Source organism: Manis pentadactyla, chromosome 13, assembly GCF_030020395.1.
Source record: "Manis pentadactyla isolate mManPen7 chromosome 13, mManPen7.hap1, whole genome shotgun sequence".
Lineage (NCBI taxonomy): Eukaryota > Metazoa > Chordata > Mammalia > Pholidota > Manidae > Manis > Manis pentadactyla.
The window spans coordinates 65,091,422-65,109,099 of record NC_080031.1 but is presented as its reverse complement, the minus strand read 5'-3'; the positions used below and the strand labels follow the sequence as shown (position 1 = coordinate 65,109,099).

At 40.2% G+C, this 17,678-nt stretch overlaps 1 protein-coding gene across 1 annotated transcript in view; it reads left to right on the top strand.

Annotated features, from left to right (window-relative positions):
* The window catches only part of CCDC192 (coiled-coil domain containing 192), a 157,362-nt gene that overhangs the window by 20,107 nt on the left and 119,577 nt on the right, over positions 1-17,678 (top strand). Inside the window, 3 exon segments of the mRNA XM_036903123.2 lie at positions 7,533-7,664; positions 8,489-8,542; positions 12,708-12,710. Of these exon segments, the coding sequence (XP_036759018.2) occupies positions 7,533-7,664; positions 8,489-8,542; positions 12,708-12,710 (189 nt within the window).

The window sequence follows — 17,678 nt, the reverse complement described above, 5'->3', positions numbered from 1 at the left end:
AGGAAAAGAAGGACTGTTCTTAAAAGGGAGTCAGAGGTAGAATATTAGCCTCCTAGCATTATGTGAACAGTATGCTCCAGCAAAGGTGGCTAATTAGGATACATAAACATTGATCATTTAAAGAATAGGTGCATTTCTACTTTCTTTTTGTAAGCAGATACCTGATACTAAGTTGGACTGAGTTTTTGTTTCTTGGCTTTTTGAAAACAATTGCTCTGTAAAACCAAGTAGTACTTATAAAAAAAAGAAAAAAGAAAAGGAAAAATAAGCAACCAAAAGGAAGCAATACCCAAGGTCCCCGGAATTCTTAAATTCAATTTGCAGCTGCTAACTTGGATTTCCTCTTACTTTGATGCCTGGTTTTCTGTCCCATAATTTGAATTTGAATTTAGGCAGCATTCCAAAGGCTTCCTGAATTGAAAATTAGACTTTGAAAAGTCCTAACACCTCCATCAAAACAATGGAGTGAATTCAAAATGGCATCAAACATCTTGTGACTTAGCAGCAAAGCACAACCTTACAGACAGGGCTTAAATCAAACAAATAAACAAAAAAAACCCTTCAGATGCATACTTTTTTATTTTAGTTCCTTCTCATCTCTCTTCTCTCCTTTCCTTTTAGATTATCAGGCTTATTTGATTGGCCATTTTCAAAGGGGTTGGAGGAATATTAATTGTCCTATGCTAATAAACAGTTTCCTAATTACATAATGGGATCCAACAGCAAATTGTCAGTTCTGGCCCCAGTGTGCCCACATGAGGAAGAAATACTAAGATCCCTTTATCCTGCTTTTGTGAAGTGATGATACAAATGAGAATTAAGACTCATAGATTTACATGGAGCAATTTTAGCAAAGGTTACTCCTGGCCAATTCATTGTGTCTTGTAAGTTTTGACAGAATTCTCCACTCACCCTTCTGTGAAATTTGCAATCTAGTTTGAATACATATGACTGAGAAACACCCTGTAAAAATATAGCAAGGTAGCATGGTAAAATCCCAGTTTGAGTACCAAGGTCATAGCATCAGTGAGTTTGTGGGGATAAGACTAAAGCAGATCTCCTGACTCTAAGTCAAACATTCTTAGAGTTAAGCTGAACCTGAGCTAAACATATCTGAGTCAAAAAGATATTTGGACAGAAACCTCTTACAAGAAGAGAGGAAAAAGATGGGGTTGGGATCTATATAACAAGGAGGCAAGATGGCAGGACGGAATTCTCAGGTCTTAGAAAAAAGAAAATGAATTTCCTTCAGGGAAATACATAAACACACTGAGAAAAAATGCTGAAGGTCACATACTAAGGGGGAAAAGATCACATGCCTCATCTTTGCAGGCAGCCACAGAGTTAGGGTTTGGATATAATATAGAACCCAGCACTGGAGGCAGACCAATGGAGTTCTGAATGCAACTTCTTATTCATCCCTAAAAGCATCAGTTTCTTGATCTTTAAAATGGTGATAATAACAAAAATATAAACAAAATTCCATATAGGGTTTTGAACAATGGACTAAGGTAACATACATAGCACCCAGCAGAATGCATGGTGTGGTATAGCTACCAAATGAATGTCAGTACCTGCTGATTTTCCATAGACTTCACTCATTTGTGGTCAAGAGCTTGGGATTTTGGAATCAGACAGTATGTCACTAGAATGCTTATGGTGGCACGTAATAGAAAATTAGACTCCTGAACAATAAGGAAACTTATTAGCTCATTAAGTATAAATCACAAGGTAGAAAATGCTTCAAGACTGGTTGATAAAACATGTCAACAATATTAAAAAGACTCAGGTTTTTTCTGTTGTCCACTATTCCATTTGGCACCCGGTTTCATCATATAACTGCTTTCCTGGATGTTTACAGGACGGCTATACAGCAGCATTCATATCTGTTAGAGGAGAGGGAATCCTTCTCCAAATCATCAAAATTCCTCTTGTGCAATGGGAGTGGTCCGTCTCCTCATGAAATAACTGTGGTCAGAGAAAAGCCGGGCTCTGATTGGTTTAGACCTTATTCCTGAACCCATCAACAGCAAAGATGAGGGAACTGTCATGATTATCAGGTGCCACTTCTGGATGTAAGATCAAATTTGGGTTTAGAGAGTCAGACCTGAGGTTCACTATGAAAAAAAAGCTTGGGTTCCAACTCTTATTTTCTGTATCCTTGGGCACGTTATACAACTATATTGAACTTGCTGAATTTCCTCATCTGCAAAATGAGTAAGAAGTTAAACTGAGATAAATATGAAAACAAAAGTTTTTACACAATGTCTGGTATGTAGTAAGTACCCAGGAATGTTAGCTATTATTAATATTGTTATGATTATTCATCTATATACTCTATTATATAATAGTTTAAAAATTATCTGCCTTTCTGGGCAAAGTTTGAGTGTTTGGAGAACATGAATAAAATTACTTTCATTTTTAAATTCCAGAGTCTTACATATATAAATGTGCAATATATTTCTTTAATGAATATCTGTTGAATGAATGATTAAAGGCCCAAAATTAATAGAAGGCAGATTTAAATGAAAGACAACATAATGGTGAATGAATGAATTACAGGTCAGACAGCATATGGGAACAAAATGGGGCAGATTGAGAAAAAATATTTGACAGAAAAAAAAATCTGACATAGAAAGGCCGTTTTTCTGAAGGCTAGAGTAGAAACAGGAATTAAGTAAACTAAAAAATATTTGAGTTTAGGGTAGCCAGCTCTGACAGGCTGATGTCTTCAGATATTTTGTTTTACAATTTCATCAATAAAAAATATTTGGATAGAGCCCATATGAATGCTTGCTGTAATCTAGAGGAGGTAGAAGAAATAATAAAAATAGCTACTAAGTACTTGATGTGTTCTAGGTGTTGTTTAAGTATTTCTCTGATGTAGGCTGTTAATTTAATGTCAGAATCCTGAAACAAATCCAGGGGGTAAGTATTGTACTTTTCATCCCCATTCCCATTTACAGATAGGAAAATCAAGCCCAGAGAGACTAAGCAACTTACCCTAATCACATAGATAGTAAGTAGAAAACAGATTTTTACCTAAAGGGTCTGACTTACCATTCCACTATGCTATATAATAAAATAGAACTGTTCTCACAGAAAACAGACTACATTTCCAAACCATCATGTGCCAAGAGCTAAATGCATCAGTGCCCACGAGGAGCACAGCAGACCTCCCAGATCACTGAGAGCACAAACGTATAGCCAAGAGTTGATGACACTGACGTATGTGTTCCCCCTGCCCTCCCATTGCACCTTTGTAATCCTCAGCATATAACACACCATCTGTGGAGAGCAGCGACCACACAAATATTTAAGTGGGTGATGGTGTGGATGGAAGGATGGATGCCAATGTATTTGATGCATTTGATGTGCCCACCTTGTTTCCATGACAGACCAACCTTTTCATGCTTTTCCAGTTGACAAACTGTCTTTAAAAACTTGCTATACTTTTCAGGATGAGACAGTAGGCTTCCCAATAACACTTGGAATGATACAAAAGAGATACTTAGAAATAATCCATGCCTCAGAGGATACACTGGGGATCAGAATGAATACAAGGTTGGGTGTCCCTTTCCAGGGACTCTTTCAGGATTATTGCTGAGTTGTACAGAAAAAGCATAATAAACTGTCTGGGTGAAAGGAAAAGCTTCCTTTGGGCTCTCCAAAGGCATTAAGGGACTAGGGACTATCAAACTACCTCTTTCCTCAAGAAAGATCTACAAAGAGTAAAGCAAAGATAGTCAATTCTTGGTTACAGTTTAGCACATATCTGCCTTTTTTTTTTTTTTGTAGATAATTATTTTTTATTGAAGGGTAGTTGACACACAGTATTACATTACATTAGTTTCACGTGTACAACACAGTGATTCAACATTTATATACATGACAATTCTAGGTACCAGCTATCACCATACCAAGCTGTTACAATATCTTGACTATATTTATTACATCCCGGTTACTTATTATTTTACCATTGGAAGTGCGTACTTTTTTGTTTGTTTGTTTTTGTTTTTGTTTTTGTTTTTTTTGTGAGGGCGTCTCTCATATTTATTGATCAAATGGTTGTTAACAACAATAAAATTCTGAATAGGGGAATCAATGCTCAATGCACAATCATTAATCCACCCCAAGCCTAATTTTCGTCAGTCTCCAATCTTCTGAGGCATAACAAACAAGTTCTTACATGGAGAACAAATTCTTACATAGTGAATAAGTTCTTACATGGTGAACAGTACAAGGGCAGCCATCACAGAAACCTTCAGTTTTGCTCATGCATTATGAACTATAAACAGTCAGTTCAAATATGAATACTCATTTGATTTTTATACTTGATTTATATGTGGATACCACATTTCTCTCTTTATTATTATTATTTTTAATAAAATGCTGAAGTGGTAGGTAGATACAAGATAAAGGTAGAAAACAGTTTAGTGTTGTAAGAGAGCAAATGTAGATGATCAGGTGTGTGCCTGTAGACTATGTGTTAATCCAAGCTAGACAAGGGCAATAAACATCCATGTATGCAGAAGATTTCTCTCAGAACAGGGGGGGTGAGGTTCTAAGCCTCACCTCTGTTGATCCCCAATTTCTCACCTGATGGCCCCCCCTGCGACTGTGCCTGTCTTAGGTTGTTCCTCCCTTGAGGAATCTTACCCGTCTCTGGCTAACCAGTCATCTTCCGGGGCCATACAGGGAAATGTGAAGTTGGTAAGTGAGAGAGAAGCCTTATTGTTTGAAAAGGTTAGCTTTTTACATCTTTGCATATTTATGCCCTGTGGCTTCTATGACCAGCATTTGTCTTGAGGTATCTTTACCACTTGGAAGAATTATGATACTCGGTAAATTTGATATGAGGCACGAATTCTGTTTAAGGGTTGTAATTAGGAAGGAAGAAGAAAAGCTATAGAAGTAGCAGGTGGCAGAAAACATGGGAAGATTGATTATTTCTTTGACATATCTTCTTGTAGAGTAACTTCAGCATGTATAGGTTTTAAGCTACTACTTAAATTGTGCACACACATTAACATAATAGGAGTATAGTTACATAACCAAAGCATACCTATAATTACCAGCCATCTCCAGTGAAACCAAGAAAACCAGTTAGGCACCTTAGGCATTTGTGAAAACTTATCTATGATATGGTGGATATTGTCCAACTGAACTTGAACAGTCTGAGAGAAATCAGACAAATTAAAACAACCCATTCCTGGGGAATGTTCACATCCCTTATGTTCTTTTAACAGTAAATAGTCTGTGGTTGTAAGATTTTGGAGCGCTACAATTTGCACTTCTCCTAATTCTTGGTTGAGTTCCAACAGTATAGATCCAGTCAAATTTGTTGTTTTACTGTATGCACAGGCCAGCTTAGATATCTCCTTCTTCATTCCCATGGCAAGTCCAGGAACTGGTGGGATGAGTGCATCTACAGCTGTAGCAGTGCGTGGATCTTTGTTGGGGTTTTTTGATGATCATCTTCTGGCATGAGTCTTCCCGAGAGTGCTGATGTTGGAAGTTCTTTTTCATATCGTATCTTAGTTCATTTTCGGGGTAGCCCAATTAGGCTTTGATCCTCTGTATAAACACAAACAGACCCTTTGCCTACACTTTTATATGCCCTTTATACTCTTGTGTAGAACTCATTGGAGGTTACCACACAGGAACTGCCCCCCCCCTTTTTTTTTTTTGGTTTCACTAATCTACACTTACATGATGAATATTATGTTTACTAGGCTCTCCCCTATACCAGGTCCCCCTATAAACCCCTTTACACTCACTGTCCATCAACATAGCAAAATGTTGTAGAATCACTACCTGCCTTCTCTGTGTTGTACAGCCCTCCCTTTTCTCCTACCCCCCCATGCATGCTAATCTTAATACCTCCCTACTTCTCACCCCCCCTTATCCCTCCCTACCCACCCATCCTCCCCAGTCCCTTTCCCTTTGGTACCTGTTAGTCCATTCTTGAGTTCTGTGATTCTGCTGCTGTTTTGTTCCTTCAGTTTTTCCTTTGTTCTTATATTCCACAGATGAGTGAAATCATTTGGTATTTCTCTTTCTCTGCTTGGCTTGTTTCACTGAGCATAATACCCTCCAGCTCCATCCATGTTGCTGCAAATGGTTGGATTTGCCCTTTTCTTATGGCTGAGTAGTATTCCATTGTGTATATGTACCACTTCTTCTTTATCCATTCATCTATTGATGGACATTTAGGTTGCTTCCAATTCTTGGCTATTGTAAATAGTGCTGTGATAAACATAGGGGTGCACTGATCTTTCTCATATTTGATTGCTGCATTCTTAGGGTAAATTCCTAGGAGTGCAATTCCTGGGTCAAATGGTAGGTCTGTTTTGAGCATTTTGATGTACCTCCATACTGCTTTCCACAATGGTTGAACAAGTTTACATTCCCACCAGCAGTGTAGGAGGGTTCCCCTTTCTCCACAGCCTCGCCAACATTTGTTGTTGTTTGTCTTTTGGATGGCAGCCATCCTTACTGGTGTGAGGTGATACCTCATTGTAGTTTTAATTTGCATTTCTCTGATAATTAGTGATGTGGAGCATCTTTTCATGTGTCTGTTGGCCATCTGTATTTCTTTTTTGGAGAACCGTCTGTTCAGTTCCTCTGCCCATTTTTTAATTGGGTTATTTGTTTTTTGTTTGTTGTGGTGTGTGAGCTCTTTATGTATTCTGGACGTCAAGCCTTTATCGGATGTGTCATTTTCAAATATATTCTCCCATACTGTAAGGTTACTTTTTGTTCTATTGATGGTGTCTTTTGCTGTACAGAAGCTTTTCAGCTTAATATAGTCCCACTTGTTCATTTTTGCTGTTGTTTTCCTTGCCCGGGGAGATATGTTCAAGAAGAGGTCACTCATGTTTATGTCTAAGAGGTTTTTGCCTATGTTTTCTTCCAAGAGTTTAATGGTTTCATGACTTACATTCAGGTCTTTGATCCATTTTGAGTTTACTTTTGTATATGGGGTTAGACAATGGTCCAGTTTCATTCTCCTACATGTAGCTGTCCAGTTTTGCCAGCACCATCTGTTGAAGAGACATATCTGCCTTTAATCAAACTTTAACTTGAAATTCATGCATTTTTCTTTAGCAGCTTGTATACTGAACATTCAAGAGAGTCAGAATGTATACGCTTCTTAAAGAGCTGTAGTCCCCCAAGAGTTAAGTAAACCACATACGTAAACCACAACACCGATGTCAGTTTCTGCTGTAAAATAAAGTCAATCTTGAAATATAATGAAGATGAGAGTTGAGATTATTGCACTAGATAGCCCTCTGCTTATTGTAACTATGTGTAACTTGCCCAGAAAGATCTTTATTATTAAAAATAAGTGAAATCAAAGTGATTTCCTTATCTCTCTATACTGATCATTTGTTATCTCTGAGAAATGTCCTAGAAGCCATTTTCATATTTAATAGATATTGGTGGAAGGCATTGGACTTTTAGAAGGAGCTTTAAAAAATAAAAAGAAACCACTATACTTAAATATCCTTACAAGAAAATGTCTTTAGCTTGCAGCCTCTGAAGGAGCAAAATCAAAACTGCTTGAGCGAGTTTTCTGGCTGGAGGAAAAACTAGAGGCTCTGAACCAGAAAGAAGACAATAGAGAACTAGATAAAGAAGTGGTTCTTGGAAAAGACCAGGTATGGTAAAGAAGATAATTAATCTTAATTCTAAAAGTTAGCTAAATGTTTATGAAGTGACAATTCTGTAGTAATTTCTGGCTGGGTTGGAGGTTCATATTTATGGTCAGAGGGTAAAGCCAATATTTGTATTTGCCAAATGTAATTGTATTCCCTGGTGAATATTCACATATAAAAATTAACTCTGTCAGGAATATTTTAAAAGCTTGCTTGATATGTATCCTTTTGAATCATATTAGCTGAATTTTCTAGTTATTTTGTAAGTGGTATTGACTATACAAATGTTTTCGTTTCCAAGATTGAACTTAATAAGGAATAGTTTCTGTGTAGTAAAACAAGTGGACCAGAAAATTTGCTATTGCTTTTAATCAATTACTTTATAATAAGTTATTAATCTCTGAATCTCTGGTCACTTCTATATGTGTTATTATATAAATTTATCTCTTATTCAACCCAAATGTATTTGTATCTGCCTTTGGTGTGTGTGTGTGTATGTGTATATTGCAAAGGTAGATACACAGCATTTAGCCCCACATATATGTACATATGATACAAGGTGCATTTGCATTATTTGCAGTATGTTAAGCAAACGTTTTTCCCAATCATTTTCTAATTCCTAACATTTTTGTGTATTTTGTTGTTTTGGGCTTTTCCATGGAATGTAAGAGAGATAGGGATGGGAACAGTGATTTCTTTAATGATAATTTTCAAAACATCTAACTGAGATAATGCTGCTATTCATAAGATTTGAGAACTGGTACATAGTTACATCTGGAAATTTTAGATTTTACTTTCAATATGTAAAAGGAACGGTGCCTTTTCAGTGCATTGAGAAATTACAAGCTGAAGTGAAAGCTTCCCAGGAGCAGCATGTAAGTGTTTCCCCCCTTTTCTCATCCCTTAATTTATTTCCGTTATCCCAGAAATGAACAGAAATGTTTCAGTGGTTCTAACTATGGTCTTTCTGCTGCAAACCAAATCACAAGGCTAAGACTCAGTGTTTTCACTACCTCTGCAGAGTTGCTTTCCGTAAACAGAACTGTGATTTAAGTTGATGATAAAAATTACAAAAGTGAGGTCCTCTGTATAACCAGATGGTCTAATCAGGGACCATCAGGATCAGAGACCTGGAAGCTGAGGGTAGAAAGACAAGGAAGCCAGGCTAGTTTAGTGAGCACATGGAAGTGGAGATTACAGACACATCAAATAAAGACCTAGATCAGTGCCGTTTAAACTTTAGTATATCAAGAATTACCAGGAGCTGGGGAAAAAGACTGTGGTGTAGGAAGGCAAGGCAAAAACCTCCTCCCCAAATCACGCAGAATGTGAAAATACAGCAAATACAACTAGGCCTGAAATCAGCCTGAAGACAGCAGAATGGGCCACCTACCTCTGGGGAAGAAGAGAAGACCCTACAGAATTGCCTGGATAACTCAAAACTGCCCAGGGGTTCTGTTTCCTGTATGCCTAGGGCAGGACCTGAGTGGACTTCCAGGTGAGGCTAGATTCAGCAGCTGCTGACACTGCCTATCTTTGAACTGTGTTTAGAGCTTGTTGTTTTATCTATATTCATCCTGCCCCAGTCCTGTGATTTTTAGGCAACTGGCCATATCAACAAACAGATACAAAAATGTCCACTTTCTCCTGCAATACTGCTCTGGGAGAGACCATATGAATATCTAGGGTAAATTTCATTTATACTTCAACCTTTCTTCACCCAGGGAGCAGCTAAAGAACATCTCCTGGCATAATATCCTATGTGTTCATGCTCATAAATCAGTGGGTGGCCTGTCCCTGTCTTGTCCCAAGGGTCTGCATAGCCCTGATGCCTTAAGCATTTCCTTGAAGGTTTCTCACCACCCTTTTAGTGATCTCCACCATCTATGTCTGGGAACCGAAGGATGACTTCTTGATTAAGAACACCGACCAGCCACGTTAAATGGCCAATTTGAACAACAGAGTCCTTAGACTTATCTGAAATCCAAAAGGCTGCAGTTTAGAAGTCCTACAGAAAAGACTCTGGAAAAGAATAAATCCTGGTCCCCATCCCTTCTGGGTTTGCAATGAGCTGATCTGGGTAATATCTTGGTAATTGCCTCATTTTTGTGTTGGGGCAGAGAAAAGCTAATCCACTTCAGCAGTTCATAGAGCTTTAGACTCTAAATTTAGGATCTTCTTTGACCAATTGTGGTCAACTGACCAATAGTGACAATGACTAAGGCCTGTGTCTGTGGCACAGCGACACAGTCAGACAGACTGAGGCCTCGTTAGCTCAGTATTGTGTTGCAGATGTCTCTTCTTCAGCCTTCCCCTGGGGGTGCCAAATAACAACTATTGTCAGAGGATATCTCCTCATATCACATTTCAGCCATTTGCCTAGGAGATATTTTGCTGGGAATTTTTTAAGGAGAGCAGATTATTCACTAAGGTTCTGCTATTAGCTGCCAGCATTTCTGCGTGAAAACTAATGAAAACACAGTCACAGTGCCTTAGGGAAATTCCTGTGGTGTCTACCTGCATTGTGTAGTGTCTGTGGCCTCTATTCCTGTACCACGCTAGTCTTGCCCCAGGCTTGTCTGAACTGGGATTGCTTCCCTATATTAGGGTATTGATAACAATGACTGGAACTTCTCCTGTGTAATTGTTCAACATTCAGGTTTTAATATAGCAGTGAAATCATCAAAGATTTGCCTCAATTTGTCAAGAATATCTAAAGGAAAATAATAGCAAAAGTAGTGCTTATTGAGAGTGGATTATGCATCTACTATATGGTAGGTGTTTCATTGATTAACTATGTTAAATCTCAGTACAACCCAACAAGGTGGGCATTGTTGTTCATATAAGAAAACTGAGTCTTAGAGATCAGATCACTTGTCACACATGTCAATTCTTGAAACCCATGCTTTTGCTATCACACGTTTGCTATCACTTGCTGCCTTTCCATATTACATTCTGTCCATGCCTCTCGAGATAGGAAACGGTGCTCATAAAGGCTCTGCCTCCAGTCTCCTTTCTCTCCCTATTCACTCTGAGTGATTCATCAGCTCATAATGCTTCAACTCTTACTTTTATGCAAATAAACAACCCCCTCCACCCCCACCAAATTCTTTGTATCTTAATCATCCCCTGATTACAACTCTTAAGTGCTGTAATGAGCATTTCTTAAGACACTGTTCCTTGGAAAAACATTCCAAATGATGTTAATAGGTATTCTGAACCCCTCCCCCTCAACACACACACACACACACACACACACACACACACACACACACACACAGAGAGAGAAAGAGGAAAAAAAAAAAGGAAAAGAAAGAAAATGGGAGGTACATTAGAAATGAATTAAATTAAGTGGGTTTATTAACTGCAGGACTTATCAGTGTATAATCAGTCTCCAAGGACAGGTCATAGCATGTCGTTTTCCGATGGTATTTGACCATGTGTCCCAGGTTTGGAGATGGCTAGCATACTGCAAGGAAATTAAAAGCACTGTGCTTGTTAAAGATGATCTGAACATCTTGCTGACACTCCAGGCTCAGCATATACCAAGTCAAACTTGTTATCTTCTATTTCCATCTCTTAAATATGCTCCTCTGTTTGTAGTCCTCAGCCATGGTGGATAATATCACACTGCTGATATTTGTTCTAGATCCAAGCTTCAAAGCAGTATTAAAATCCTAGCTTTCTCTGTCTCCAGCCCACATTGAGTTAGCTGCCAAGCTCTGAGTTTATTTCTCCAAGTTATCTCACTTCCGTGCCTCCTCTGCTATTATACTGCCACATCCCTAGCTTTTTTTGATCATCTCCTATCTTAATTATGTCTACGGCCCCAAGTTATTAACATATTTGAGTTCACAGTTTCCCCTTAGCACCCCCATTCAAAATCACAATGTAGCCCACTTGCTCTCATACCATCAAGCCCTGTTTGCAGAGGAGAGAAAGGACAAAATCCATGTGTAAAGATTTGGGCTGAGGGCAGAAAACCAAATGGAGCCAACAATTAATACTCACAAGGAGAATAAAATCTACTAGAGTGGCCAAAAAACAGAATGGGGATTAAGGGATCTAGAGGGTGGGATGGAACCCTGGAGAAGGGGTGAGGGTCCTCTGGGATAGGCGACTGGAAGAGTTGAGGGTGTTCAGGGCTGCTTAAGTTAGGAAGTGGCAGAGGATTAGGAAGTGTTGCAACATCTGTACTCGAATCCCCTTGTGTGTGTGCATCATCCGTACTGCTTGGGATTCCTGTCTGGGGGTGCCTCCTGAATGCAGCACTGCTGTAGGATCTGACCACCAGGGTAGCCTCCTGGTTTCCCTGCCCCACCCCGAGGGAGGCTTCCAAAGCATTGTCCCTGCCCCTCATCTCCCTCCTCTTTCTCACTCCCCTCTCTCTGCCTCACACTGAGCTGAACGGGACAGGAAAATGGAGCTGCTGTCTTCCTCTACACACCCAGGGCCTTTACGCATCTGTGACTTGGCTCTCTGTTCTCGTGGTCTGGACCATCCTCCCCTTGCTTATCCAAATAATTCTTACTTTTCTGGCAAGACTCTTATCAGTGATCAACTTCTCCCTTAGCCCCAAGAGTACCTTCTCTGGGCTCCCAAAGCCTCCTGTACATACATCTGCTTTTTCATTGACACGATCTGTTTGTATGTCGGTCTCCCACTAGACTCGAAGGTTACTGAGAGCCGCATCACGAGTGTGTTTCTGTATCCACTTCACCAAGTACAGGGCTGGGCATACTGCAACTACTCAGTACATTTTGCTGAAAAGAATTGAATTTTACTCCAATCATGTCATCCACCCTGTTCGAAAGCCTTATCTAAGACCATAGTTGCCCATTATCCCAGAATAAAGGCCAACCTCTGGACCCTGGCATTCATCACACTGAGAATGAGGGACTGATCCCCTTTCTTGCCTCCTATCACACATCTGTGACGCCCAAATACACCCATTCATTCTTGCCACTGGGGCTTTGCTCACAGTTTCTCCCCACTTGGAATATCCATCCCCACTGCCATGTTTGCCAGGTTCTTTCCATTTTCCAGCAAGTGTTTTCCTTCTGGGAAGCTGTCATCAAGCCAAAAGCCATCTCTCTATGGCACTTGTCACCCTATGACCCTCATTAGAATGATCTGATGTGGCTTAGCTCCTCCCTAAGACCCTGAGCTCCTGGAGAACAGAGAGTGAGCCTGCTTCTCTTTACACCCCTCAGTGTCTGTCTCAATGCCTGGCACCAATTTCACTGAAATGAATTGTCAAAATGGCTGAATTAAAAAAAAGAAGTTACTTTGATATTTATAGAAGTCTACTTTAAATCTCTGGGAAAGTTACTTTATGTGATTTTATTCTTTAAAAATGCCAGTTACATAAGGCACGACTTTAATCTGAAATTGATACCTTTAGGGTGCAACACGGAAGGGAAAAGGTGATGATCTCTTAGAATGGAAATAGAAGGAAGAAATAGCAGAGAAAGAAAATACATGTGTGGAAACCCTTACTTCAGAAGAAGTCAGAAGAACATCTAAAGGAAACTATGGTGTTAACATAAAAAGTAACAACCTAGGGTCTTGCTTCCTTTGATTCAGAGTACACTTGCCTAGAACCCAATAGTTGAATCACATTATTTTATAATTAAACTGACAGCTATGAAATGGAGAGGCGACAGGGGCCTAAGCATCTCGGAGTGAGTTGTCACTGCTGATATTTTGAATATTAAAGTTTCATCCCATTAACTTTAGTTGGCCTAGTCCCAGTTTATACTTTTAAAAGATTACAAAAGGCTGCCCCTCCCAATGTGCACATGGGCACCACCCACAGGGATCCCTGCCCTGGGCATCTTCTATCATCCCCTGCCACATGATTACTTATCCATTTAGAGACCTACTTGGCATTAAACAAATAAATTAATGTTTATAATCACTCAGAGATAATTGTTCATGTTCAGGCAATTTGAGTCAGGACTAGGTATCCTAAGGAAAAAAATCCTTTTAAAACTGATGCTTTCCAAATTGTTGAATCTATTGCTTGCCTGCTTTTAGCCTTTGGGGGCTGTAAGTTCTCACCCTGGCCATCCACTGGTCATTGATGGTCTGATGATCCCGGCAGGGCAGTTTGCCTCCTGCCTCTCCACACCCACACCTCCCTTCCAACAGTGAGCCCATCTCTCGGTCCAGCTACCCGCAAGGCCTGACCAAAAGTTCTGCAGCATTTGTTCGGATTGTTTCTAATATGGGTGACTGGGTGTAGACACTTGAGTGTTATGTTATTCTCTGCACTGTCCTTTATGCTCGAAACACTGTGCATGATAAACTGAGAAGTTAAAAATGTTCAGAAGAAGCAAGCCTTCCAGTGAACTGTACAGCATGTCTCCAGCTGTGGGATAGATGAGTGTGTCTTTGGAATCAGAAGCTCACACCTTATAGTCCTGAGGACACACTTAGACCTGTAACCAATGGTCCTGAAGCTCAGATCAGAAACAAAGGGCATGGGAGGGCCCTCCATGGGTACCCTTGACAGGGGTTTCCCAGAGAGGTGATTTAACTTCTTTCTTTCCTTCTCCAAGGAAGCTGTCAACTGGTACTTTACTTTCTAAGTTAGAAATCTGCAGGAGCCCCAGTTTAGATCAAGTACAGACTCCTCTCCCCTAGGATTCCCAGCCCTCAGCTCACTGGTCTTTCCCTGCTGCGGTAGAGGGCATGGGCCCTGCTGCTGCTGCTCTTCTCGCCCACCCACACATCCATCAGCTAACTCACCTTCGGCGGCAGTACCCTGATTTCCTTTTCAATTGTGTCTCTCCCACCGTGCACAGTCTTACCCTATCAGCTACTAGCTAGGAAGTGGGCATGTGTGCTAAGCCAACTGGACTCTGAATATTAACTTAGGTGCAGCTGGAGAAGAAAACCACTTGGAACTGGTGTACCCTACCTGCAATGCTCAGGCATCAAGGCAAAGGCGTTTGCGCTGCCAGACCAAACTACTCTCGCTCCTGTCTATTTCTGAGCCTGACTCCTGTCCATTTTAAGAACCATCCAATAATCCTAATTAGCTTGAAGAAAAGACCCTTTTTCTTTAAGTTAGTTAGAATCAGATTTGGTGGTTCACAGCTGAGAAGCTAACTCTTATATTATACAAGATGTTCTTAAAGTGTGGCCTCTAGACCAGAAACAGTTGAGTCACCTGGATCATGTCTGAAATGCAGATTTTGTGGCTTCCTCCCATACCTCCTGGGTCAGAAACCCTAGGAGTGGGATCCAGCAAAATAGTTTTAAAGTCCCCTGGGTGATTGTGATGATGGCTAATGCCTGAGAAGCCCTACACTCTCTGATAAAATCCAAACCGCTTTCAGCCTAGACCCTCTGTTCACATCAGAATTATGGTTCCTGACCAGCATCGTGCTGCTGGGGGCCAGCCCGTCTGTCCTCACGCTCCGGCCTCAGAAACATATCTCCGGTCTGACTCAGAGCACAGCAGGCTGGGGCTGTGGCACACAGGACATGATTGTTCAAGCGCTGCACAAAATGGGAATAATCTTCTGTCTTGCCCTCTAGATCCCATACATGAATATGCTCTAGAAGTATCACTTCATTCCTGAAGCTTGCCATGACTAATTCTATGGTAAAGTGACCATAACTCATAACACCTTAGAGTCATGTAACAATTTACAGTTTCCTAATGTTCCCACCCACATTATGTCATTTATTTTTCACAACAGTCCCGTGAGGCAGATATTATTCCTCCTCTACCAGGTGAAGAAAGTAAGAGTCAAAGACAGTAAGATGCCTGCTTACAGCAAACAGTTGGAGTGGGGCAAAGACTCAAATGTAGATATTCTGACTCTAGGACACTTTTTTGTAAGTCTGAGTTCACTGTTAAATCAGAAGTTTTGCTGAATATACATGCCACACACATGCCAGTTGTGTTGATACATTAATTTGTATGATCTTTTAGCCTAATTGTACTCCATAGACCTCATGGCAGTTTATCAGCCTGATAGAATTTGCTAGTAGGATCTCATAGAGTTCCTGGAGCCAGTGAGGAATGGGGAAATTCCTTCCCTGTGTACTATTCTTTCAAAGCCAGACTTGTTGATCTAAATGGAAAATTCCTCAATGATTGTTTATGAACAGAATCAATTGGCACTGAATGGTTACATATGGGAAAAATCTCAGATATTTTTATTGCATTTGTTGATTATATTAGAGCCAACGCCTCTCTGCATAACGCCTTCTTTGGTTGGATTACCTGTACTGGATGATTTTTTTGGCCCTTCGTTTTAACCTTTCGTGTGATTGTTCCATGATCATCTCCTGTGTGCTTGATCTGGGGAAGGTAAAAATCAGAGAGTAACAAGAGGCTGTCGAATCACCTTGGTGGGTGCTGCTGCCAAATTTCTCTGGGAGCTTCGCAGGGGAGAGGGTCTGTCTGAGCTCTGCTTCACACCGGCGGGTTGCTGAGCACCTACGGTCAGAGATCTCTGACTGTGAGACCTTACACAGATCCGGCCCAGTGAGGTGCAGCTAAATAATTTCAGCACACTGATGAAGCAATTGTCAAAATAAAACTTTGGAGCTCTACTAGGATCTCATTAAACATTTTTTATTTTTATTTTTTTGCTCCAAAAGCCAAGGCACAGTAATTGCTCTGGGAACCACTTATCTTAGCAATGGGATCTACCAAGGAGGGCAGATTGACGGGCAGGGGCCTAAGGCATAAGCTTGGTGGGTCACATCACACAAGCCTGGTTTCTGCCTGACACCTAGGAGTCTCATTTTTCCCTCTCTGACCAGATCTGAGTTCTGTTTCTGCATTTTCTATAGATGATGACTAAGTTTAAGCTAAACAATCACCCAAGGACAATTCCTGCCACCCCAGCTACTACAGAACCATTGTATTTGTCTGATCTTTGTTTAGCCACCTAAATGGACACATGGGGTGACCTTTTCCCTGTTTTATAAACATCTATTAGCTCAATATGCATTTCTTCAAACACTTATTTCCATTTCATGCTTGATAAGCTTGGACTTCTCATACATTTAATCAAAGCAATATACAGATATTAGAGACCCAACCATCCCAGTATAGATCATTGTTATAATCTACTGATGTGTCGGAAAATCAGATGGGAATAATGTGGGATAATTCATAGCATTTTTTCCCCTTTGCTTCTGAGATGCATTAATCTACATAAACCTCTAGCTGATAATGCTCACAAAGAATTTATCCTACATTGTGACTGAAAGAATCTAATAGAAATAAAATCTTTACTCCTTTTTTTCTTAATAATTCAAATCACTTTAAGATCAGTGGGAATCATACCCTTCCATATAAGGAATAGAAAGATAAGCTGTTGATATGCATCAAGAGGGGGTTTTAAAAGGCCACTGGCCCTGCCACCTAATTCTTGCCAAGGAGAAGGATAGTCATGCAGAGCCAGGATTCTGGCTTGAAACTCAGCCCTGCTACCTCAGCTGCATGAACTGACAAAGGTTTCTAAAGGTCTGTTCCTTTCATCGTGGAATGAAAAACATTACTTAGCCTCATAGGGTGTTTGGGGGCCACATAGCTTGTCAAGTGAAGTAATGCCTAGGAAGCAGGCAGCAGAGCTCCCAGCACACACTAAGTTCGAAAAATTTAAGTCATTCTAAAAGGAGTTGTTTCAGCAAAACAGTTCCACACGTTTTGTGACGTTGAAGTTAATCTTACAGCATAAAGTACTTCATTTTAGCTAGTGGTGCATTTTCTAGGAGCTTCTAGGAAGTTAATTAATCAAAGACTCAAAATTACCTTCTGAGAAGCATCTTGTGTCCTGTCAGTACTTCCTCAGCTTGTTTCTTCCCCTGGAGGACGTCTTTTTGAGCCTTTTGTAGAACTATCTCCTTGTAATTTATCTATTTCTTTGTCTTCACCTACCATTAGATTGTAAGCTTCTTGAGAGGAGAGCTTGAATCCAACTCATGGTGTCTGCCACATAGGAGGGCCTCAAGTGTGTGTCGAACAAGTGAATCAGTCAATAAGGA